Here is an 18,669-nt window from a genome sequence, read left to right on the forward strand (position 1 = left end):
ACCTTGGCTGTACATGGAATTATCTGAGGAGTTTTAAAAATATACCACTACCCATGCCCCATCCCTAGACATACTGATTTAATTGGTCTGAGGTGGAACTTGGGCATAGATTGGCTCCAAACGCTCCCCAAGTGATCTTAATGTATGGTCTGAGAACTACTGCTGTGTAAACAAAATGTTAGTTTCTCATAAGGAATAACATGCAGCTTCTCCTTGCACAGGGCTTTGTATACAGTATCCTAGGCTCAGTAAACATTAGCTGGGCTGGCATCTAGATTTTGCACGTTAAGATCTCATAGACCTTGTTCTCTGAGAGCTGTGGAGAAGCTGTGAATCGCTTTTCTGTCTTGGCATTTCCCGGCGGGACCCATGAAGAAAAGAGCTTTCCTTCTCAGCATTTTCAAAGCACTTTATTGAGTTCCTGCGCCATCCTGGCGCGGAGCTGGCCGCACTGGGGGAATGGGACACAATCTTGCCTTCCATGCCCCAGCCACTCTCCCACTGCGGAATCACCAAGGAGGGAAAGATGAGTCCCTGAGCAATCAGGAAACGGTGTGCTCCCGGATCCAGGCCAGGTAGTAGGCCACATCGGTGTAGACGCCTGGCTTGTTGCGGTCACCACAGCCCGATCCCCAGCTGATGATGCCTTGCAGGGTGAGCCGGCGCTCTGCAGCTTGGTCCTCACACACCAGCGGGCCTCCGGAATCACCCTGGGTCGGAAACACGCAGCTCAGCGCTGTGGACCTGAGATTTGTGCTTGACGGCCTCGGGGAAGGGCGCCAACCGGGCTAAGAGCTCACCTGGCACGCATCGGTGCCGCCCTCGAGGAACCCTGCGCAGAGCATGCCGGGGAGGATGGAGGATCCGTGCACGTCCGGGGCTGAGCAGCGCTCCAGGGAGAGGAGGGGTACCTGCGCCTCCTGCAGGAAGCTGGCATATTCCTCCGCCCCTGCGAACACAGAGCGCCTTCTTCACACCCCATCTGACAACGCTTGCCGTCCGGACGATGGACAAAGCTGCTCCAGGCGCTTGTAAACCCACTCATGCCCTTCCTCTCTCGCAGCAAGCCCGAAGGGGAGGAGGTGCCATTAATTCAATTTCATAGGCAAGGAAGCTGAGGTCCAGAGAAAAGCCAGGATTTGAATGGGCGGAGCGGAAACAGAAACCCCACCCCCACCACCCATCGAGAGTCGCAGAACCTGGCTCCCACACTAGCCCGGAGCGCGGGGCCAGCGTCCCAGTTGGCCTTTGCAGCCCGGCGCCCAGAGGGAACCAAGAGCAAGTTCGGTTCTCCCTGTATCCCCAGGAGATTTGGGGATCCCAGCAGTGAATCCCAGGCCCTGGGATTCTACCTGGGATTCACCTACACATTCTCACAACCCATCAGGTCAGCGCCACCCATTCTGTAGGCACCCGGAACGATACCAAAGTCGCGGGCTTCTTCCGCCTAACCCAGTGATCAAAGGTCTCCTCCCCTACCCCTGCCCCTAGCAGTTGTGCCTACCCTCGAACTGGTGGCCCCAGCCGGCCACCTGGCAGAGCGTGGTCTCGGAGGGTCGCGCGGCGCCGCTTGGCAGGCACACCGGCTGAACGTAAGGCGACAGGAGCGCGCAGCTGCCGTCCGCATCCTCCTGAAGGCGCAACAGAGCTAACCCGGGCGGAGAGGAGCGTGAGGCGGGGACGCCGGGGCCCCAAGCTCTCTTCCCGTCCCCGCGGGGCGCCCCCACGCACCCAGGTCGTGCTGGTAGCTGACGGGCGAGAAGGCCTCGTGCAAGCGGTAGGAGCGCACGGCCAACGTCTGGCACTGCTCACAGCTGTGGTTATGGCGTTCCTGGCCGAGCACCACCGTCAGATCCTCGGGTGCGGGCCTGCGCGGGGGTAGGGGAGAGGCAGCGCTCTCAGACCTGGCCACAAACGTTCTGGGGAAGCCCCCTGCTCCCGAACCCCAATCCCGTGTTCCAGCTTCCTCCCCGGGAGCTCCGGAGGGGCGTGGAAAGAAGGGTGGGGCGGGAGAAGGTAGGGCACGGGTTCGGGTGCAGCGTGGAAGCTGCGCTGGGAGACGGAGGAGCCGCGGCCCCTGGGGCGGCTCTGGGAGGGCGGGTACTCGCCGGTCCTGCAGGCAGTGAGCGGCCGTCAGCACCCAGCAGGGGGCGATGAGGCTGCCGGCGCAGAAACTGTGGCCCCAGTACAGCGCGGCGATGTAGGGGTGCGCCCCGCGCAGCGCCACCAGCCCGCCAACGACGCGGGTCATCGAAGACAGACTCTTGCGGAGCCGCTGCCCGCAGCTCAGTGGGCCGTTCCTGGTCAGGGAAGGCGGCTGCTCCCGCTTCGCCGGCAAGGCTGTGGAGGAGCAGGGGCTGAGGACGGGGAGCCCGCGGCCGGCTGGCCGGAATCTAGCTCGCCCGGCGCCCTCTCGGGTCCTCCTTCCCCCCCACTTCCTAACCTCCCGGGGTCTGGGACTGAGGCGGAGTCCGGGTCGTGGGCTGAGGCTTCGGCGGTGCCGGCTGCGCGGGCATGAGTGGGACATGAAGCCTAGAGGACACCGGGGTCGGAGGCGCCGCCTGGGTTGGGGTCTGGCACTGTGCCAGGTCGCAGTACTCCCAGCTCAGCCGGTCGCGGTTCAGCACGAAGCACCACGGGCGGATGTCGTTGTCCGGGTTCCTGTAGCCACACGAGGGGGCGCCGTTAGAGCGCCGGGAGCCCGGAGCCCTGGGGCGGAGGGGTCACCCAGCCCCACGCGGCGCACCGGCAGAAGGCGTGGCCGCCCAGTCCCCAGTTCCGCGCTTGCTCGGCAGTCACGTTCCGGTAGGTGGCCTCCGAGGCCCACGGCTGACAGGGCGCACCCGAGAGCGTGGTCCTGGCCAGGCCGCGGTAGCTGAGCCCGCGGCCATCATAGCAGCTTGCCTTGGTGTCTGAGGAGAAAGGGGGCTCCCTGGGCAGCCAAGGCTGGGCTCTCCTGCCTCCCTCTCATCCGCTTTCCGCACTCTCCCTCCTCCTTCCTGGCAAGCCCGTCCCACCTGGGGGCTGGCCTTCTGCTTGCCCCAGACCCTCACTCACCCACGTCGCAGAAGGGTCCGGTGTAGCCCACAGGGCAGTGGCACAGGCGGTGGCCCTCCACCTCTAGGCAGCGACCCCCATGGAGGCACGGGTTGGTGCGGCAGGCTTGGGGAGGGAACGCAGTGAGCCACCCCTGGGCCTAAAGACCACCCCCCCCCACCCCCCCCCCCACCCCCCGCAGAGAGCTCTCCTTCCCGGCACACCACCCGGCCTCCTGCCAGCCTGTTTTCCTGACGCTCTTCCCTGGCCAGTTCCCAACCATCTGCTCACCCTGGCTGGCCAGCCGCTGGCAGTGGGCATCAGGACCCTTGCACTGGCATCTGGCCACAGCTGCTTGCTCAGTTCTATACCATATCTCATTCTCGTGGAAAAACCGGAGAAGCTGAGGCTCAAAGCACTTCTCTGGGGACAAAGAGGGACAGTGGTCTCAGGAGAGTCTAGGACCATGCCAAGTCTCCGAGTATCCAGCAACCTATTCTGTAGGCCCAGGGTTGCCCCTGTCCCCCAGCACCCCGCCCAGGTCCTCCACATCTCCTCACCTTTCTGGCAGTGGTTTCCAGTGAGGTGTTGTGGACAGAGACAGTGGGGGCCGCTCGGCGTGTTCACACAGGTCCCTCCTTTCTGGCAGGGGCTGTGTTTGCTGCAGTGGTCTGAGAGATGGACATGGTGGAAGGAAGAGCAGGGAGCTGAGTCACACAGCTGGGGGCCAAGGCCCTTCTTGAACCTACTTGCCTTGTGGCCTTGCTACTCCAAGTTTCCAAGGTTAGTTTACCCACCTGCAAAATGGGACCACTCCTTCCCAGAACTCTCCCTCTGGACTTCCAAAGGGTATTGTGGAGGGAGAGAAGGGGCTGGGCCCAGAATCCCAGGTGTGTGGGGTCTGGTGATACCAGGAGAGTAATGAGGCTGGAGGAGAGAGCCCCGGGCCACCCCAGAGGCTGTGTGTAGCACCTTTCACTTTCTTGGGCTCCAAACAGTATCCCCATTGCTGGTCCTGATCAAAGTTGGGGGTGGTAGCACACCTGTAGAAAGAGACAAGGCTTCCCTGCTCTACCCAGGGGCCTGGCCCACCCTGCCCTATCACAGTCCCCTCTCTCCAAGCAGAGTTCCTTGGACAGAAGGACAGGCAGGGTCCATGTCTCCCAGGCCCCTGCTCCAACTCCTCTGCGTAGTCTTACCAGGGCTGAGGGCCTGGCCGGCCCTTGTGGGTACATTTGTGGTACAGCTGCCGGTGGTACTGGAAGGGGAAGTGGCAGGGCTCCCCGGTGACAGTGAGAACTGCAGGGACAACACACTCTCTGAGGACTTCCCCTGTACTCAACTGCACAGGCACTGTCCCTCAGGGTCTGGTCAGGAAAAGGACAGACCCTCAAAAAGGTCGCTGTGCATTGAAAACACTTTCTGCTTTAAAAGTTGGGTTCAGGGCCGGGCGCGGTGGCTCAAGCCTGTAATCCCAGCACTTTGGGAGGCCGAGGCGGGCAGATCACGAGGTCAGGAGATCAAGACCATCCTGGCTAATACAGTGAAACCCCCTCTCTACTAAAAATACAAAAAAATTAGCTGGGCGTGGTGGCAGGTGCCTGTAGTCCCAGCTACTCGGGAGGCCGAGGCAGGAGAATGGTGTGAACCCGGGAGGCGGAGCTTGCAGTGAGCCGAGATCGCGCCACTGCACTCCAGCCTGGGTGACAGAGTGAGACTCCATCTTAAAGAGACAAAAAAAAACTTGGGTTCAGGAGTCAGATAGCTGGAGTAGCCTCCTGACTCCATAACCTGCTAGCTGTGTGACCTTGGGTAAGTCTTCAGTCCCAAGGCCAGAAAGAGCACTTGCCACAAAGTAGGCACTTAATAATACTTGTTGAATGTTGAAGTCACTGTTAACCACTCTGATCTGAGCCTTGGTTTCCTTATCTGTAAAACGGCAGTAATAATAGTACAGTTGATCCTCATTCTTCTCTGTTTCTACATTGAGAATGTGCCTACTTGCTAAATTTTATTTGTAACTCCCAAGTCAATACTTGAAATGTTTTCATGGCCATTTGTGGGCATGCACAGAGCAGTGAAAAATTTGCACATTCCCAGTTAAGGTTCAACAAGGCGTCACGCTGCTGCTGCTTGTTTCAGCTCTCCTGTTGAATGAGTGTCCTTTTCAGTCTACTTAGTGCAACGTTTTTCACACTTTGTGCTTTTGCTGGGGATTTGGCTTTTGGAAATGGCCTCTGAGCCCCCTGCTGAAGAGCTGTGTAGTTCCTAAGCACCAGAAGGCTACCTTAGGGAGAAAGCGTGTGTTAGAGACACTTGATTCAGGTGTGAGCTATAGTGCCATCAGCTTAGCATTGATGAATCAGCAACACATATATTAAATAAAACGTCTTTAAACAGAATCATACATAAAATGAGATTATATGCTGTTGGTTGATGAAAATGTTGTGACCAGAGGCTCACAGGAACCTAATACTGTTTGCTAGTTCAATGTTCACTGTGATTTTATAGAACACAACCACCGCGAATAATGAGAATTGCCTGTGTCTTCTTCAGAGGAATTGTCGTGGGGCTTCATGAGATAATGCCATGAATTGCTGAGCAGTGTCTGGCACAAAGTACCTGCTCAATAAGCTTTTGCCACTATTTTGTTAAAGGCAAAGTGCACTTGCCAAGGACCAGACCAGAACTAGGACAGTAAATGGAAATGGATCTGAGATGGACCTTTAAGATGCAAATGGGGGCCAGGCGCAGTGGCTCACGCCTGTAATCCCAGCACTTTGGGAGGCTAAGGTGGGCGGATCACCTGAGGGCAGGAGTTCGAGACCAGCCTGGCCAACATGGTGAAACCCTGTCTCTACTAAAAAATACAAAAATTAGCTGAGCATGAAGGTGTGTGCCTGTAATCCCAGCAACTCGGGAGGCTGAGGCAGAGAATCGCTTGAACCCAGGAGGTGGAGGTTGCAATGAGCCCAGATCGCGCCATTGCACTCTAGCCTAGGGGACAGAGCGAGACTCCATCTCAAAAAAAAAAAAAAGATGCAGATGGGATGGACGGACAGAGAGGAGGGGGACCTTAGGCAGGGGATTAGGCAAGGATAGGGCACCAATTTTGGGTAAGGCAAGAGAGAGGAGAAACTTTTGGGTGTGGGGTGAAGAAAGGAGGCTGAGGGAGTTCAGGGTTGGAATGTACTGGGCCTCAACGCCATGCTTAGGGAGTCAACCCCACCAAGTCAGGCCCACCAGGGTAGGGTCCATCTGGTTCACAGGCCCTGCTATGTGCTACGCTCTAGGTAAATTTCTTTTTTTTTGAGACGGAGTCTTGCTGTGTTGCCCAGGCTGGAGTGCAATGGTGTGATCTTCGTTCACTGCAACCTTCACCTCCCAGGTTCAAGCAATTCTTCTGCCTCAGCCTCCCGAGTAGCTGGGACTACTGGTGCATGCCACCATGCCTGGCTAATTTTTGTACTTTTAGTAGAGACAGCATTTCACCATGTTGGCCAGGCTGGTCTCAAACTCCTGACCTCATGATCCACCGACCTTGGCCTCCCAAAGTGCTGGGATTACAGGCATGAGCCACCATGCCTGGCATGCAGGTAATTTAGTGTCTGGAAGAATGAAAGCAATGGGGAGCTATGGCAGAGCTTGAGGAAGGGGGAAATGGCAGGTACCCTTCATCTAAAAGGTACTTTCATAATAAAAGCTAATATTTGTAAAGCATTTCCATGCACCAGGTGATGGGCTGAATACCTCACATGGGTTTCCCTTCTCAACAACCCTAAGAGGTTTACTATTATCAACCTGGTTTCACAGAAGGGGAAATTGAAGCTTGGAGAACTCAAATCACTCGCCCAGAGTCACCCAGCTCATAAGTGATAAAGCTGGGCTTCAGAGGCATTCAGATGCCAGAGACAAGCTCTTGATCCTTCCTTGCCCATTGAAGGCCCTGGCCTCTGTGTGGCATGAATGATGCCCACGAGACGTACTGGGGAAAGGAAAAGAAGGGGAGAAGCTGGGGAAACTGAGGAAGGCTGGCAGGAGCCCAGGTGTGATGGCACCAGCAGCACATATCTCAAGCACCTGCTCCGAGCCAGGCTTGTGGGCACTTAGACACAGCCCATGCCCTGCCCTCAAGGATCACACAGCTCACGATCACTCTAGTGCCCATGGGCATAAGACCTAGCACCAGGTAGGCACTCGACTAGACTGCCCTGAGACTGCACACACTGCACCATACACATCCCCACCCAAGGGTTCTTGGGAGGAGGAGCCAGGCCACTTACCGACTGTGTGCTCTTCAGCTTTGTACTTATGCTCCTTGGGGGCTTTCCAAGGTGGAATCTACAAGGGAGAGAAGAAGGCAGGGAACTGACTAGAAGTCATAGCCTGCCACCGATCTGTTGCTAGTCTGCAGCTTCCTCTCACAGCCCAGAAATGCAGAGATTTCTTCCCAAGACCCAAACCCTTTCTACCTCCCCCCGTTGTCTTCTTAAGGCCCATCTCCCCCAGAAATGCAGGCTGTGCCCTTGTATCCACCCAGTCTGGTTGTCTGTCTCCTCTGCCTGGGCCTTCAGGGCTGGCCTCACCTTTCCACATAGGCCTCCCAGTCACCTGGACCCACAGGTCATGAGCAGAGGCCATGGCTCATGGCTGTGATAGCGACCCCCGAGAACAATCCTGGGACAATCCTGGTTCCCACAGCACTCACCGAAAGTGTTGACTCCAAGCTCACCAGCAGGCACCCCAGGAGCAGCAGAGCCCTCATGGCGTCCGTCCGTTGGTCCAGCTGCCTAGCCAGGAGTCCAGATCAATAGGACTGGCCAAAGGTCTTGGAAATAGAGATTGGTCAAACTGCCCTCCTGAGCCTGGTGGGGCACAGGCTGTTTGTGGAAAGCCAAGTGGAGCGACTTCCGTGGTCACCCCTTGAGGGCCGGAAAGTTGGGAGTTTGTGGGTGGGGGTGAAATGAAGAGCTGGGCTCCTCCTCTCTTTTCTAGATAGTGGGACTGGAAGCAGAAGAAGGGACGTTCTTATGCTCTGGGTCCTGTGGAGATCAGGAGGTTAAGGAGATCAAAGATCATGGGGATCTTGGAGTCCACTGTGAAGTGTGTTCATTTTCTATTGTCATGTAACAAACTACCATAAACTCAGCAGCTTACAACAATACCCACTTTTAATTTTCTTTTTTCTTTTTTTTTTTTTGAGACGGAGTCTCGCTCTGTCGCCCAGGCTGGAGTGCAGTGGCGCAATCTCCGCTCACTGCAAGCTCCGCCTCCCGGGTTCAAGCGATTCTCCTGCCTTAGCCTCCCGAGTAGCTGGGACTACAGGAGCCCACCACCACGCCCAGCTAATTTTTTGTATTTTTAGTAGAGACGGGGTTTCACCATGTTAGCCAGGATGGTCTCGATCTCCTGACCTCGTGATCCACCCGCCTCGGCCTCCCAAAGTGCTGGGATTACAGGCCTGAGCCACTGCACTGGGCCATGTGTCGCCTTTTAAGAACTCACCTGACTAGGTCAGGCCCACCAAAGCCGTTCTCCTTTTTTTTTTTTTTTTTTTTTTCTGAGACAGAGTCTGGCTCTGTCACCCAGGCTGGAGTGCAGTGGCACGATCTTGGCTCACTGCAAGCTATGCCTCCCGGGTTCACGCCATTCTCCTGCCTCAGCCTCCCGAGTAACTGGGAATACAGGCACCCGCCACCACGCCCAGCTAATTTTTTGTATTTTTAGTAGAGATGGGGTTTCACTGTGTTAGCCAGGATGGTCTCGATCTCCTGACCTCGTGATCCGCCCGCCTTGGCCTCCCAAAGTGCTGGGATTACATGTGTGAGCCACCATGCCTGGCCCTGCCATTCTCCTTATTTTAAGGTCAAACAATTTGGGACTTAAATTACATGTGCAAAATTCTTTCACAGAAGCATCTACATTCATGTTTGACAGAATAACTGGGAGGTGTGCAAACACCAGGGGTAGAGATCTTGGGGCCATCTTAGCATTCTACCAACCACAGGAAGTGAGGCAAGAAAGCAAATGATTTAATGAGAAAAGTGCTAAGCCAAGGGGCACTAAGATGTGCAGCTGGAACATGAGAAGAAGACAGGGTGCACGTGTGCTGCCCAGCACCTGTCCTGGTTCAGTAATGACACTTTGATTTTTCCTTTAGCAACGATTCCTCTCTTACTTCTTCCATGGGCTCTAGTGCTGCCAACTCTACCCTCAGAACTAGAGCTAGGGATGTGGCCTAGGTCTGGTCAATCAGAGCATGACATCTCTAATCCACAGTGATTGGTTCAGAGATAAGCACATACACAATTTAGGCCAATTAAAGTGCTAGCTTGGGACTTTTGCCAGAACTTTTGGGAAAGCAAAAAAGTTGCACTGGGTTTACTAAGCACAGAGCATGTGGGTCTGAACACGTTGATGATCACCTTTGTCACTGTCTAGGGAGGGCCTGTTTGAGAATGAAGCCTACACATAGGAAAAGCAAAGCAAACAGGGCAGGAAGGATGGAAAGATGCTGTGGTAGACAGCCTCAAAGACAGCCCCCATTGATCCTCACCACCTAGGATTCATGCCCTTGTATAGTGTCTTCCCACATTGAGTTAGGGCTGTTCTGTGTGTCCATCAGAATATGACAGAAGTGGCTGGGTGTGGTGGCTCAGACCTGTAATCCCAGCACTTTGGGATGCCAAGGCAGGCAGATCACTTGAGGTCAGGAGTTCAAGACCGGCCTGGCCAACGTGTTGGCCAAACCCCGTCTCTATGAAAAATACAAAAATTAGCCGGGCGTAGTGGCGTGTGCCTGTAATCCCAGCTACCCGTGAGGCTGAGGCAGGAGAATCGCTTGAACCCAGGAGGTGGAGGTTGTAGTGAGCAGAGATCGTGCCATTGCACTCCAGCCTGGGCGACAGAGACTGTCTCAAAAAAAAATATATATGGCAGAAGTGAGGGTGTTGGACTTCCAAGCCCAGGTCATAAAAGACATTGCAGTTTCTGCCTCAGTCTCTTGGGTTGCTCACTCTGGAGGAAGCCAGCCATTGTGTTGTGAGGACTCACATGCAGCCCTGCAGAGAAACCCATGTAGGGAGAAAGGAAAGCACCCTGCTGACAGCCAGTGCCAATTGGACAGCCACATGAATGAGCTGCCTTGGAAGTGGATACTGCAGCCCTCGCTGACATTTGGCTTGCAATCTTATGAAAGACCTCAAGGCAAAACTGACCATCAGAAACTGTGATAAATCATCATTAAATGTTGTTGCTTTAAGCCACAAGTTAGGGTGATTTGTTACACGACATTTGAGAACTAGTACTGATGGATTGATTTCTCATGACTTTGAGAGCCTAGATCCTAAAACCAGAAGTACCCTTAAGACTTGATCAGTTATGGCTAGGCACAGTGGCTCACACCTGTAATCCCAACACTCTGGGAGGCTGGGGATCACTTGAGGATCACTGGAGCCCAGGAGTTCAAGACTGATGTAGGCAACATAGTGAGATCCCATCTCTCCAAAAAAATTTAACATTAGCCAGGCATGGTGGCGCGTGCCTGTAGTTCCGGCTACTTGTGAGTCTGAGGCAGGAGGATTGCTTGAGCCCAGAGGTCCAAAATGCTGTGAGCTGTGATTGTGCCACTGCACTCCAGTCTGGGAAGCAGACTGAGACTGTATCTCAAAAAAACAAAAAAAGACTTCTCAGTTATATGAGCCAATAAAACCAATTTGAGTGGACTTCTGTCACTTTCAGTTAGAGTCCTAAGTTATACAAAGTAATTTATGGGAAATGAAGACTGAGTGTAGCAATTTATTAATTCTGCTGGAAGAGAGGCAGGCTGTGGAAGACTTCTTGGAACAGAAATGCAGAAAGAGGAGGGCAGGAGAGGAGGGGCACCTTTCCAACCACTGGTTTCAAAGGTAACCGGTTTCAAAGTCATTGACGTGACAGCTGTTAACTCCGTGATGAAAGTGAAACTATTAGATATATTGACGAGTCATTAAAGCGAAAGTACCTTTGTCACCTTTTTTGTTGTTTCAAAAAGACTCGGTCTCATTAAGTTGCCCAGGCTAGCCTGGAACTTCTGGGTGCAAGTGATCCTCTTGCCTCACCCTCCTGAATAGCTGGGATTACAGGTGCATGCCACCATGCCTGGCTCTGTCAGTTCTTGATTGCTCCTGAGTATAGACCCTGGCCCTAAGGCCACTCCCACATTGGCTCCTTCCTCTTGGGGAGAAGGCAGCTGTTCCTCTACATGGAAGGGGCCTTTTGAACAGGTCTTCGCCACAAGTAGGGGTTTGCAGGCAGAGTGAGTAATACAACTGCACAGAAGCCTGAATGCAGCGTGTCAAATGGGGAATGTGGTGAGCATAAGGTGCCTTGCAGGGAGTGTGAGATGAGGTGTCAGGTGGACATTAATGGGCATTTGGATGTTCAACATCCGTCTCCCTTCCTCTTCCTCTCCCAGTTTCATTTTGTGATCACCCCTCCCCAGCTGTGGTGGTGAAAGGGTACTTTATTATTATTTTTATTTAGTTATTTATTTGAGATGGAGTCTCGCGCTGCCACCCAAACTGGACTGCCATGGTGCGATCTCGGCTCACTACAACCTCCACCTCCCAGGTTCAAGTGATTCTCCTGCCTCAGCCTCCCGAGTAGCTGCCATTACAGGCCCACGCCACCATGCCCGGCTAATTTTTTGTCTCCTTAGTAGAGACCAGGGCTTCACCATGTTGGCCAAGCTGGTCTCGAACTCCTGACCTCATGATCTGCCCACCTCAGCCTTCCAAAGTGCTGGAATTACAGGTGTGAGCCACCACACCCAGCTGAAAGGGTACTTTCTAGAGCCTAATGGACCAGAACAACCTCTCCCTACCATAGTATAGCCAGAGGGACCTAAACTCAGCCAATAGTGTTTTCTCCCAGGGCTCCGAATCCTGATCTAGCCACACAAGGATGGCAGGAAAAGCTGGAGGCCTGGCATTGCACCACCTGTGCCCTGACCAAACCATCCCGGCTACATGGCATTAAGTCAGGATGCCTTCCAAAAACCGAGCGTATGCAGTAGGGCAATTCGAATTCATCATCCCACGTCACCAGATGTCTGGAGCAGCGGGACTCCAGGAACAGTGCTTTCAGTGGTTCAACAATGTCATCAAGAACCCAAGTTCTTTCTCTTTTTGTTTGTCTTCTGTGTGCAGACCTTCAGGCTGCCTGCCCTCATGGTCACAAGATGGCTGTCACAGCTCCAGGAATCACACTTCAACTCAATTATGTTCAAGCAAAGAAGAGGCACCTTCCCTTCCACTAGCTCCTTCTTAGGAATGAGGAACCCTCCCTCAAATCTCAAGCAGACCTCCCCTCATGCTTTCTTAGCTAGAACTGGCTCACATGACATCCCTAAGCCATGTTTGGTAAGGATAAGGGGATCCCCATCACTGGCCTAAACCTATTAACCCTGGATCTGGGTCAGAGGCATGTGAGGTAAAGTGGCCACTGGAACAGAACTGGGACTCTGCAAACAGGGAAGAGGGGTGGCGTGGATATTAGGTGGACAACTTCGGTGTCTGCTCAAGGGAAATCACTGTACTTCCTGCTTCCTAGTCTTCCAGTGGCTCTTAATTCCTGCACGTTTCCAAGCCTATTCCTTCGAGCTGATGCCGTGAACTCCCAAAGACCTTCTCACAAAGTAAATTCCCTTTTGTTGAAGCAGCTAGAGTCATTTTCTGTTGCTTGCAACCAAGAACTCTCTCTTCCTCATGCTCCCAGCCTACTTAGCCACCTAGTTCTGTTCATTCCACTATTTAAATATTTTTCTTTTTTTTCTTTTTTGAGGCAGGGTGTCAGTCTGTTGCTCAGGCTAGAGTGCAGTGATGTGATCATGGCTCACTGCAGCCTTAGCGTCCCAGGCTCTAAGCAATCCTCCCACCTCAGCCACCTAAGTAGCTGGGATACAGACGTGCAGCACCACACCCAGCTAATTTTTTAATTTTTTGTAGAGGTGAGGTGTCACTGTGTTCCCCAGGTTGGTCTCAAACTCCTGGGCTCAAGCTATCTCCTCAACCTCAGCTTCCCAAAGTGCTGAGATTACAGGTATGAGCCACCGCACTAGGCTACATAAATATTTCTCAAATCTCTCCATCTCTCTCAATTTCTACTGCCCCTTCTTTGACTTCCAGAAAATTCAAGGTAGCTACAGCTGTGAAACATAATTTGAGAGCCTGTGATGGATGTCTATCATTTCCTGTTTACCATTCATTCTCCCTGCTTCTAGAAATGGCCCTCAGTGTTTCTTTGGGGAATCGCTCCTCCCCACCCTGCGTCAATATACATAAAATAAAGCCTACCCTATCCCTTGGCTGAGGGTGGAGTGGGCATTTGATCTAGACCTGGCCAATCGGAACACCACCTCTGTCTTCAGCGATTGGTTCAAATGAACACCTGAATTAGGTGGGCGTGGTGGTGCACGCCTGTGGTCCCAGCTACCTAGGAGGCTGAGGTGGGATGATGGCTTGAGCCTAGAAGGCAGAGGTTGCAGTGAGCCAAGATCGCACCACTGCACTCTAGCCTGGACGACAGAGCCAGACCCTATCTCAAAAGAAAAAAAAAAAGAACACCTAACCCACATCGAACCAGTGAGAGGCAGCCCCAGGATTTTTGCTGGAATTATAAAGCTAGAGGCCTTCTCTTTCCTTGGAGGTTGCCACATTCCTAACAAGTGAGCCTGGAGCTGCTGGCAGCCATCTTTAACATCTCAGAGGGAGAACCTACCTGAGAATAAAGATAATAAAGATTAAAAGCAGAGCCAGGGTATGGGTGCTGGGTGCAGTGGCTCACGCCTGTAATCCCAGCACTTTGGGAGGCTGAGGTGGATGGATCATCTGAGGTCAGGAGTTCGAAACCAGCCTGGCCAACATGGTGAAACCCTGCCTGTACTAAAAATACAAAAAAATTAGCCGGGTGTAGTGGCGCGCCTGTAACCCCAGCTACCTGGGAGGCTGAGGCAGGAGAATTGTTTGAACCTGGGAGGCAGAGGCTGCAGTGAGCTGAGATTGCATCACTGCACTCCAGCCTGGCAAAAGAGTAAGACTCCGTCTCAAAAAAAAAAAAAAAAAGAGTGGAGCCAGGGTATGAAAAAGACAGATTTTGGGCCGGGCATCGTGGCTCACGCCTGTAGTCCCAGCACTTTGGGAGGCCAAGGCGGGTGGATCATGAGGTCAAGAGATCGAGACCATCCTGGCCAACATGGTGAAACCCCGTCTCTACTAAAAAAAAAAAAAAAAAAATTAGCCTGGAGTGGTGGCACGCAACTGTAATCCCAGCTACTCAGGACGCTGAGGCAGGAGAATTGCTTGAACCAAGGAGGCAGAGGTTGCAGTGAGCCGAGATTGCGCCACTGCACTCCGGCCTGGTGACAGAGTGAGACTCCATCTCAAAAAAAAAAAAAAAAGAAAAAGAAAAAGACAGATTTTGAATGACACCATTTGAGACCCAGCATCCAGAGACACTTGAAGTCAGAACCACCGCCTATGCTTTTCTGTTACTTGAACCCCAAAATTCCTTTTTTTGCCTGAGCTAATTTTAGTTTCAACCAAAAGTCCTAACTTATGCTGCCAGAGTTCATACACTGTTACCAGGAAGTTCCCAAAACAAAACAAAACAAAACAAACCCCTTCATGTGATCATGATGGGTAAGTCAGTAGTTTAAAGGACAGGAAAATACTGACCTTAGAAGCAGGGTAGGGAAGCACCGGACTTGAGTCAGGAAGGCTTCCACTCCCACCTTGGCCACCGCCCCACAGTGTGATGACGGCTAAGGAGCTCGGCCTCTCTCAATCTGCATTGCCACATCTCTGTAGGGAGGGATGGGCACTCATGCTGTCTGGTAGACTTGTCGAGGTGTTTGAAAGGGATTGCATGTGAAAAGGCAGAGCCTGGCGTGTGGTTGGAGCTCAATCCATAGAGGTGTACAAAGAAACTTTCCAATGTGGATACATTTTTCTCTATAATTTCTGCACACTTGTCCCCAGATCTTCTTGCACATCTGGCTGTCTTCCACCAATTGCTGTAGACCAGAGCAGAAAGGCAGTGTCCCCTTGACCTGGCTTCTGTCTTTCTGCAGCTGGGCGGTGGGTCCATGGGATGAGAAACCATTGAGTCCTGCTCACAGGTTTCTGGATACACACAGACACACACAAATCCCCTTCCTCTTTATTTTTTTGAGACAGAGTCTCGCTCTGTCTCCCAGGCTGGAGTGCAATGGCACGATCTTGGCTCACTGCAACCTTCGCCTCCCAGGTTCAAGCGATTCTCCCTCAGCCTCCTGAGTAGCTGGGATTACATGCACCTGCCACCACATACAGCTAATTTTTGTATTTTTGGTAGAGATGGGGTTTCACCATGTTGGTCAGGGTGGTCTCAAACTCCTGACCTTGTGATCTGCCCACCTTGGCCTCCCGAAGTGCTGGGATTACAGGTGTGAGCCACCATGCCCGGCCCCCCCTTCCTCTTTAGCAGGGACTTGGGACATAGATTTCATGTGGTTGCAGAACTGCCTGTTCAAGGAGACGTTGGGGGGATCAGAAGGTACCCAGCCTGCCATCCTTCACACCTTGGCTGGTGGTACTGTTGCTTCCCCAGTCAGACTGTTGAGATACAGTCTTTTTTTTTTTTGAGATGGAGTCTCGCTCTTGTCACCCAGGCTGGAGTGCAATGGCACGATCTTGGCTCACTTCAACCTCCGCCTCCCGGGTTCAAGCAATTCTCCTGCCTCAGCCTCCCAAGTAGCTGGGATTACAGGTGTGTGCCACCACACCCAGCTAATTTTTTTGCATTTTTAGTAGAGACAGGGGTTTCACCATGTTGGCCAGGCTGGTCTCGAACTCCTGACCTCAGGTGATCCGCCTGCCTCGGCCTCCCAAAGTGCTGGGATTACAGGCGTGAGCCACCGCTTCTGGCCAAGATAGAGTCTTTACACAAATAAAAGCCCGTCTTTCTTCCAGACCAGTGCCATCTGAGAGAACTTTCCGTGATCATGTATGTTTTCTCTGTGTTGTCTAATACAGTAGCCACTGATCACACAGGGCTATTGAGCACTTGAAGTATGGCCAGTGTCACTGAGGAACTGAAGTTTGATTTTTTTGTTGTTAGTTTTGAGACAGGGTCTCAGTCTGTTGCCCAGGCTGGAGTGCAGTGGTGCCATCATAGCTCACTGCAGCCTCAACCTACTAGGCTCAAGCCATCTTCCCACCTCAGCCTCCTGAGCAGCTGGGACTACAGGCCGGAGCCATCATGCTTGGCTACTTTTTGTAGTTTTTGTAGAGACAGAGTTTTGCTGTGTTGCCTAGGCTGGTCTTGAACTTCTGGGCTCAAGTGATCCTCCTCCTACTTTCAAATGATCCTCCTCCTGCCTTCCAAAGTCCTGGGATTAGAGACATGAGACACTGCACCTGGCCTTGATTTAATATATATATTTTTTGAGATGGAGTTTCACTCTTGTCCAGGCTGGAGTGCAATGGAGTGATCTCAGCTTACTGAAACCTCCACCTCCCGGGTTCAAGTGATTCTCCTGCCTCAGCCTCCCAAGTAGCTGGGATTACAGGTGCCTGCCACCACACCCGCCTAATTTTTGTATTTTTAGTAGAAACGGGTTTCACCATGTTGGCCAGGCTGGTCTTGAACTCCTGACTTCAGGTGATCCACCCGCCTCGCCCTCCCAAAATGCTGGGATTACAGGCATGAGCCACCTCACCCGGCCAAATTTAATTAATTTAAGTAGCCACATGTGACTAGGTGCTACCATGTTGGACAGTGCAGCTCCTGATGGAAGCAGGAAGAAGCTCAGTGTGTGGCTGCTAGTGCACACCGAATGAGAAGGAGAGGGCATGAAATAACGCTGGAATGGGAAGCAGGGCCCGGATCAAGTTGGGCCATTGTGGGCCACGGGGAAGAACATAGGGTTTTTAACATTTTAATTGTTTATTTTTTGTAGAGCTAGGTCTCACTATGTTGTTGCCCAGGCTGGCCTTGAAATCCTAGGATCAAGTGAGCCTCCCACCTCAGCCTCCCAAGTAGCTGGGACTACAGGTGCCCACCACAACACCTGGCTAATTTTTATATTTTTAGTAGAGATGGGGTTTCACTATGTTGGCGAGGCTAGTCTCGAACTCCTGACCTCATGATTGGCCTGCCTTGGCCTTCCAAAGTGCTGGGATTACAGGCGTGAGCCACTGCTCCTGGCCAATTAAGCTTTTATTTTATTTTTTTGAGACAGAGTTTCTCTCTTGTTGCCCAGGCTGGAGTGCAATGGCACGATCTCGGCTCACCGCAACCTCTGCCTCCCGAGTTCAAGCAATTCTCCTGCCTCAGCCTCCTGAGTCGCTGGGATTACAGGCATGTGCCACCACGCCTGGCTAATTTTGTATTTTTAGTAGAGATGGGGTTTCTCTATATTGGTCAGGCTGGTCTTGAACCCCTGACCTCAGGTGATCCACCCACCTTGGTGTCCCAAAGTGCTGGGATTACAGGTGTGAGCCACCACTCCCGGCCATAAACTCTTTTTAAAAAAGATATTTATGGGTCACAGTTTCTATGGGTCAGGACCCCGGCACTGTTTAACTGAGTGCCACTGGATCAGCATCTCTCACAAGGCTGCATCAGAGGGTCAGCTGAGGCTGCTGGGGGAAGGATCCACTTCCAAGTTCACTTACAAAGCTGTTGGCTAGAGACATCAGTTGCCTGCCACATAGGGTCTCCCCATCTCACAACCTAACAGGTGGCTTCTCTCAGACTGAGCCAGTGAGGGAGCAAGAGGAGTTACATAAGATGGTAGCCACAATCTTTTAGTAATCTCATGTTGGAAATGACATTCCATCACTTTGGCTGCATTCCTTCCATTGGAAGTGAGTCAAGCTGGGTGCCATGGCTCATGCCTGTAATCCCAAGACTTTAGGAGGCCAGGGAGGGAGGATTGCTTGAGCCAGGAGTTTGAGACCAGCCTGGGCAACAGAGGGAGACCCTATCTCTACAAAAAAATTAATTAGTTGGGTATGGTGGCATGCGCATGTAGTCCCAGCTACTCGGGAGGCTGATGTAGGCGGATCGATTGGGCCCAGGAGGTGGAGGCTGCAGTAAGCTCTGATCGAGCCTGAGTGACAGAGCAAGACCCTGTCTCTTAGGGAAAAAAAACGTGGCCTGGCCCAGTGGCTCACGCCTGAAATCCCAGCACTTTGGGAAGCCGAAGCAGGCGGATCACCCAAGGTCAGGAGTTTGAAACCAGCCTGGCCAACATGGCGAAACCTCATCTATACTAAAAATACAAAAATTAACCAGGCATAGTGGGCAGTGCCTGTAATCCCAGCTACTCGGGAGGCTGAGGCAGGATAATTGCTTAAACCCGGGAGGCGGAGGTTGCAGTGAGCCGAGATTGCACCACTGCACTCCAGCCTGGGCGACAGAGCGAGACTCTGAAAAAAAGAAAAGGCCGGGGGCAGGCCAGGCCTGGTGGCTCACGCCTGTAATCCCAGCCCTTTGGGAGGCAGAGATGGGCAGATCACTTGAGGTCAGGAGTTCAAAACCAGCCTGGCCAACATGGTGAAACCCCATCTCTACAAAAATTAACTGGGCGTAGTGGCACGCGCCTGTTGT

At 52.8% G+C, this 18,669-nt stretch overlaps 2 protein-coding genes across 3 annotated transcripts in view; one reads left to right on the top strand and one right to left on the bottom strand.

Moving 5' to 3' along the window:
• Positions 1 to 383: 383 nt before the first annotated feature.
• F12 (coagulation factor XII) lies at positions 384 to 14,829 on the bottom strand. Of its 2 annotated transcripts, XM_031010590.3 has the most exons (15): positions 14,751 to 14,829; positions 7,745 to 8,078; positions 7,320 to 7,377; positions 4,236 to 4,335; positions 4,009 to 4,079; positions 3,597 to 3,707; positions 3,328 to 3,459; positions 3,058 to 3,162; positions 2,747 to 2,912; positions 2,444 to 2,661; positions 2,109 to 2,340; positions 1,732 to 1,868; positions 1,505 to 1,648; positions 801 to 949; positions 384 to 710 (listed from the first exon to the last, which is right to left on the bottom strand). In XM_031010590.3, exons 2-15 carry the CDS (start codon positions 7,799 to 7,801, stop codon positions 543 to 545), a joined length of 1,848 nt encoding a protein of 615 aa, XP_030866450.1. In that variant the 5' UTR covers positions 7,802 to 8,078; positions 14,751 to 14,829; the 3' UTR covers positions 384 to 542. The 2 variants fall into 2 exon arrangements, with proteins under 2 accessions (XP_030866450.1, XP_030866451.1); XM_031010591.2 differs by lacking the exons at positions 384 to 710; positions 801 to 949; positions 14,751 to 14,829 and adding an exon at positions 956 to 1,114 and having other exon boundaries at positions 7,745 to 7,926.
• GRK6 (G protein-coupled receptor kinase 6) overlaps positions 3,692 to 18,669 on the top strand; it is a 37,748-nt gene continuing 22,770 nt past the window's right edge. Inside the window, exon 1 of the mRNA XM_063707007.1 lies at positions 3,692 to 3,819. The gene's annotated coding sequence lies outside the window, so the exon portion shown is untranslated. The remainder of the gene's footprint in view (positions 3,820 to 18,669) is intronic.

Source organism: Gorilla gorilla, chromosome 4 (assembly GCF_029281585.2).
Source record: "Gorilla gorilla gorilla isolate KB3781 chromosome 4, NHGRI_mGorGor1-v2.1_pri, whole genome shotgun sequence".
NCBI classification, from domain to species: Eukaryota; Metazoa; Chordata; class Mammalia; order Primates; family Hominidae; genus Gorilla; species Gorilla gorilla.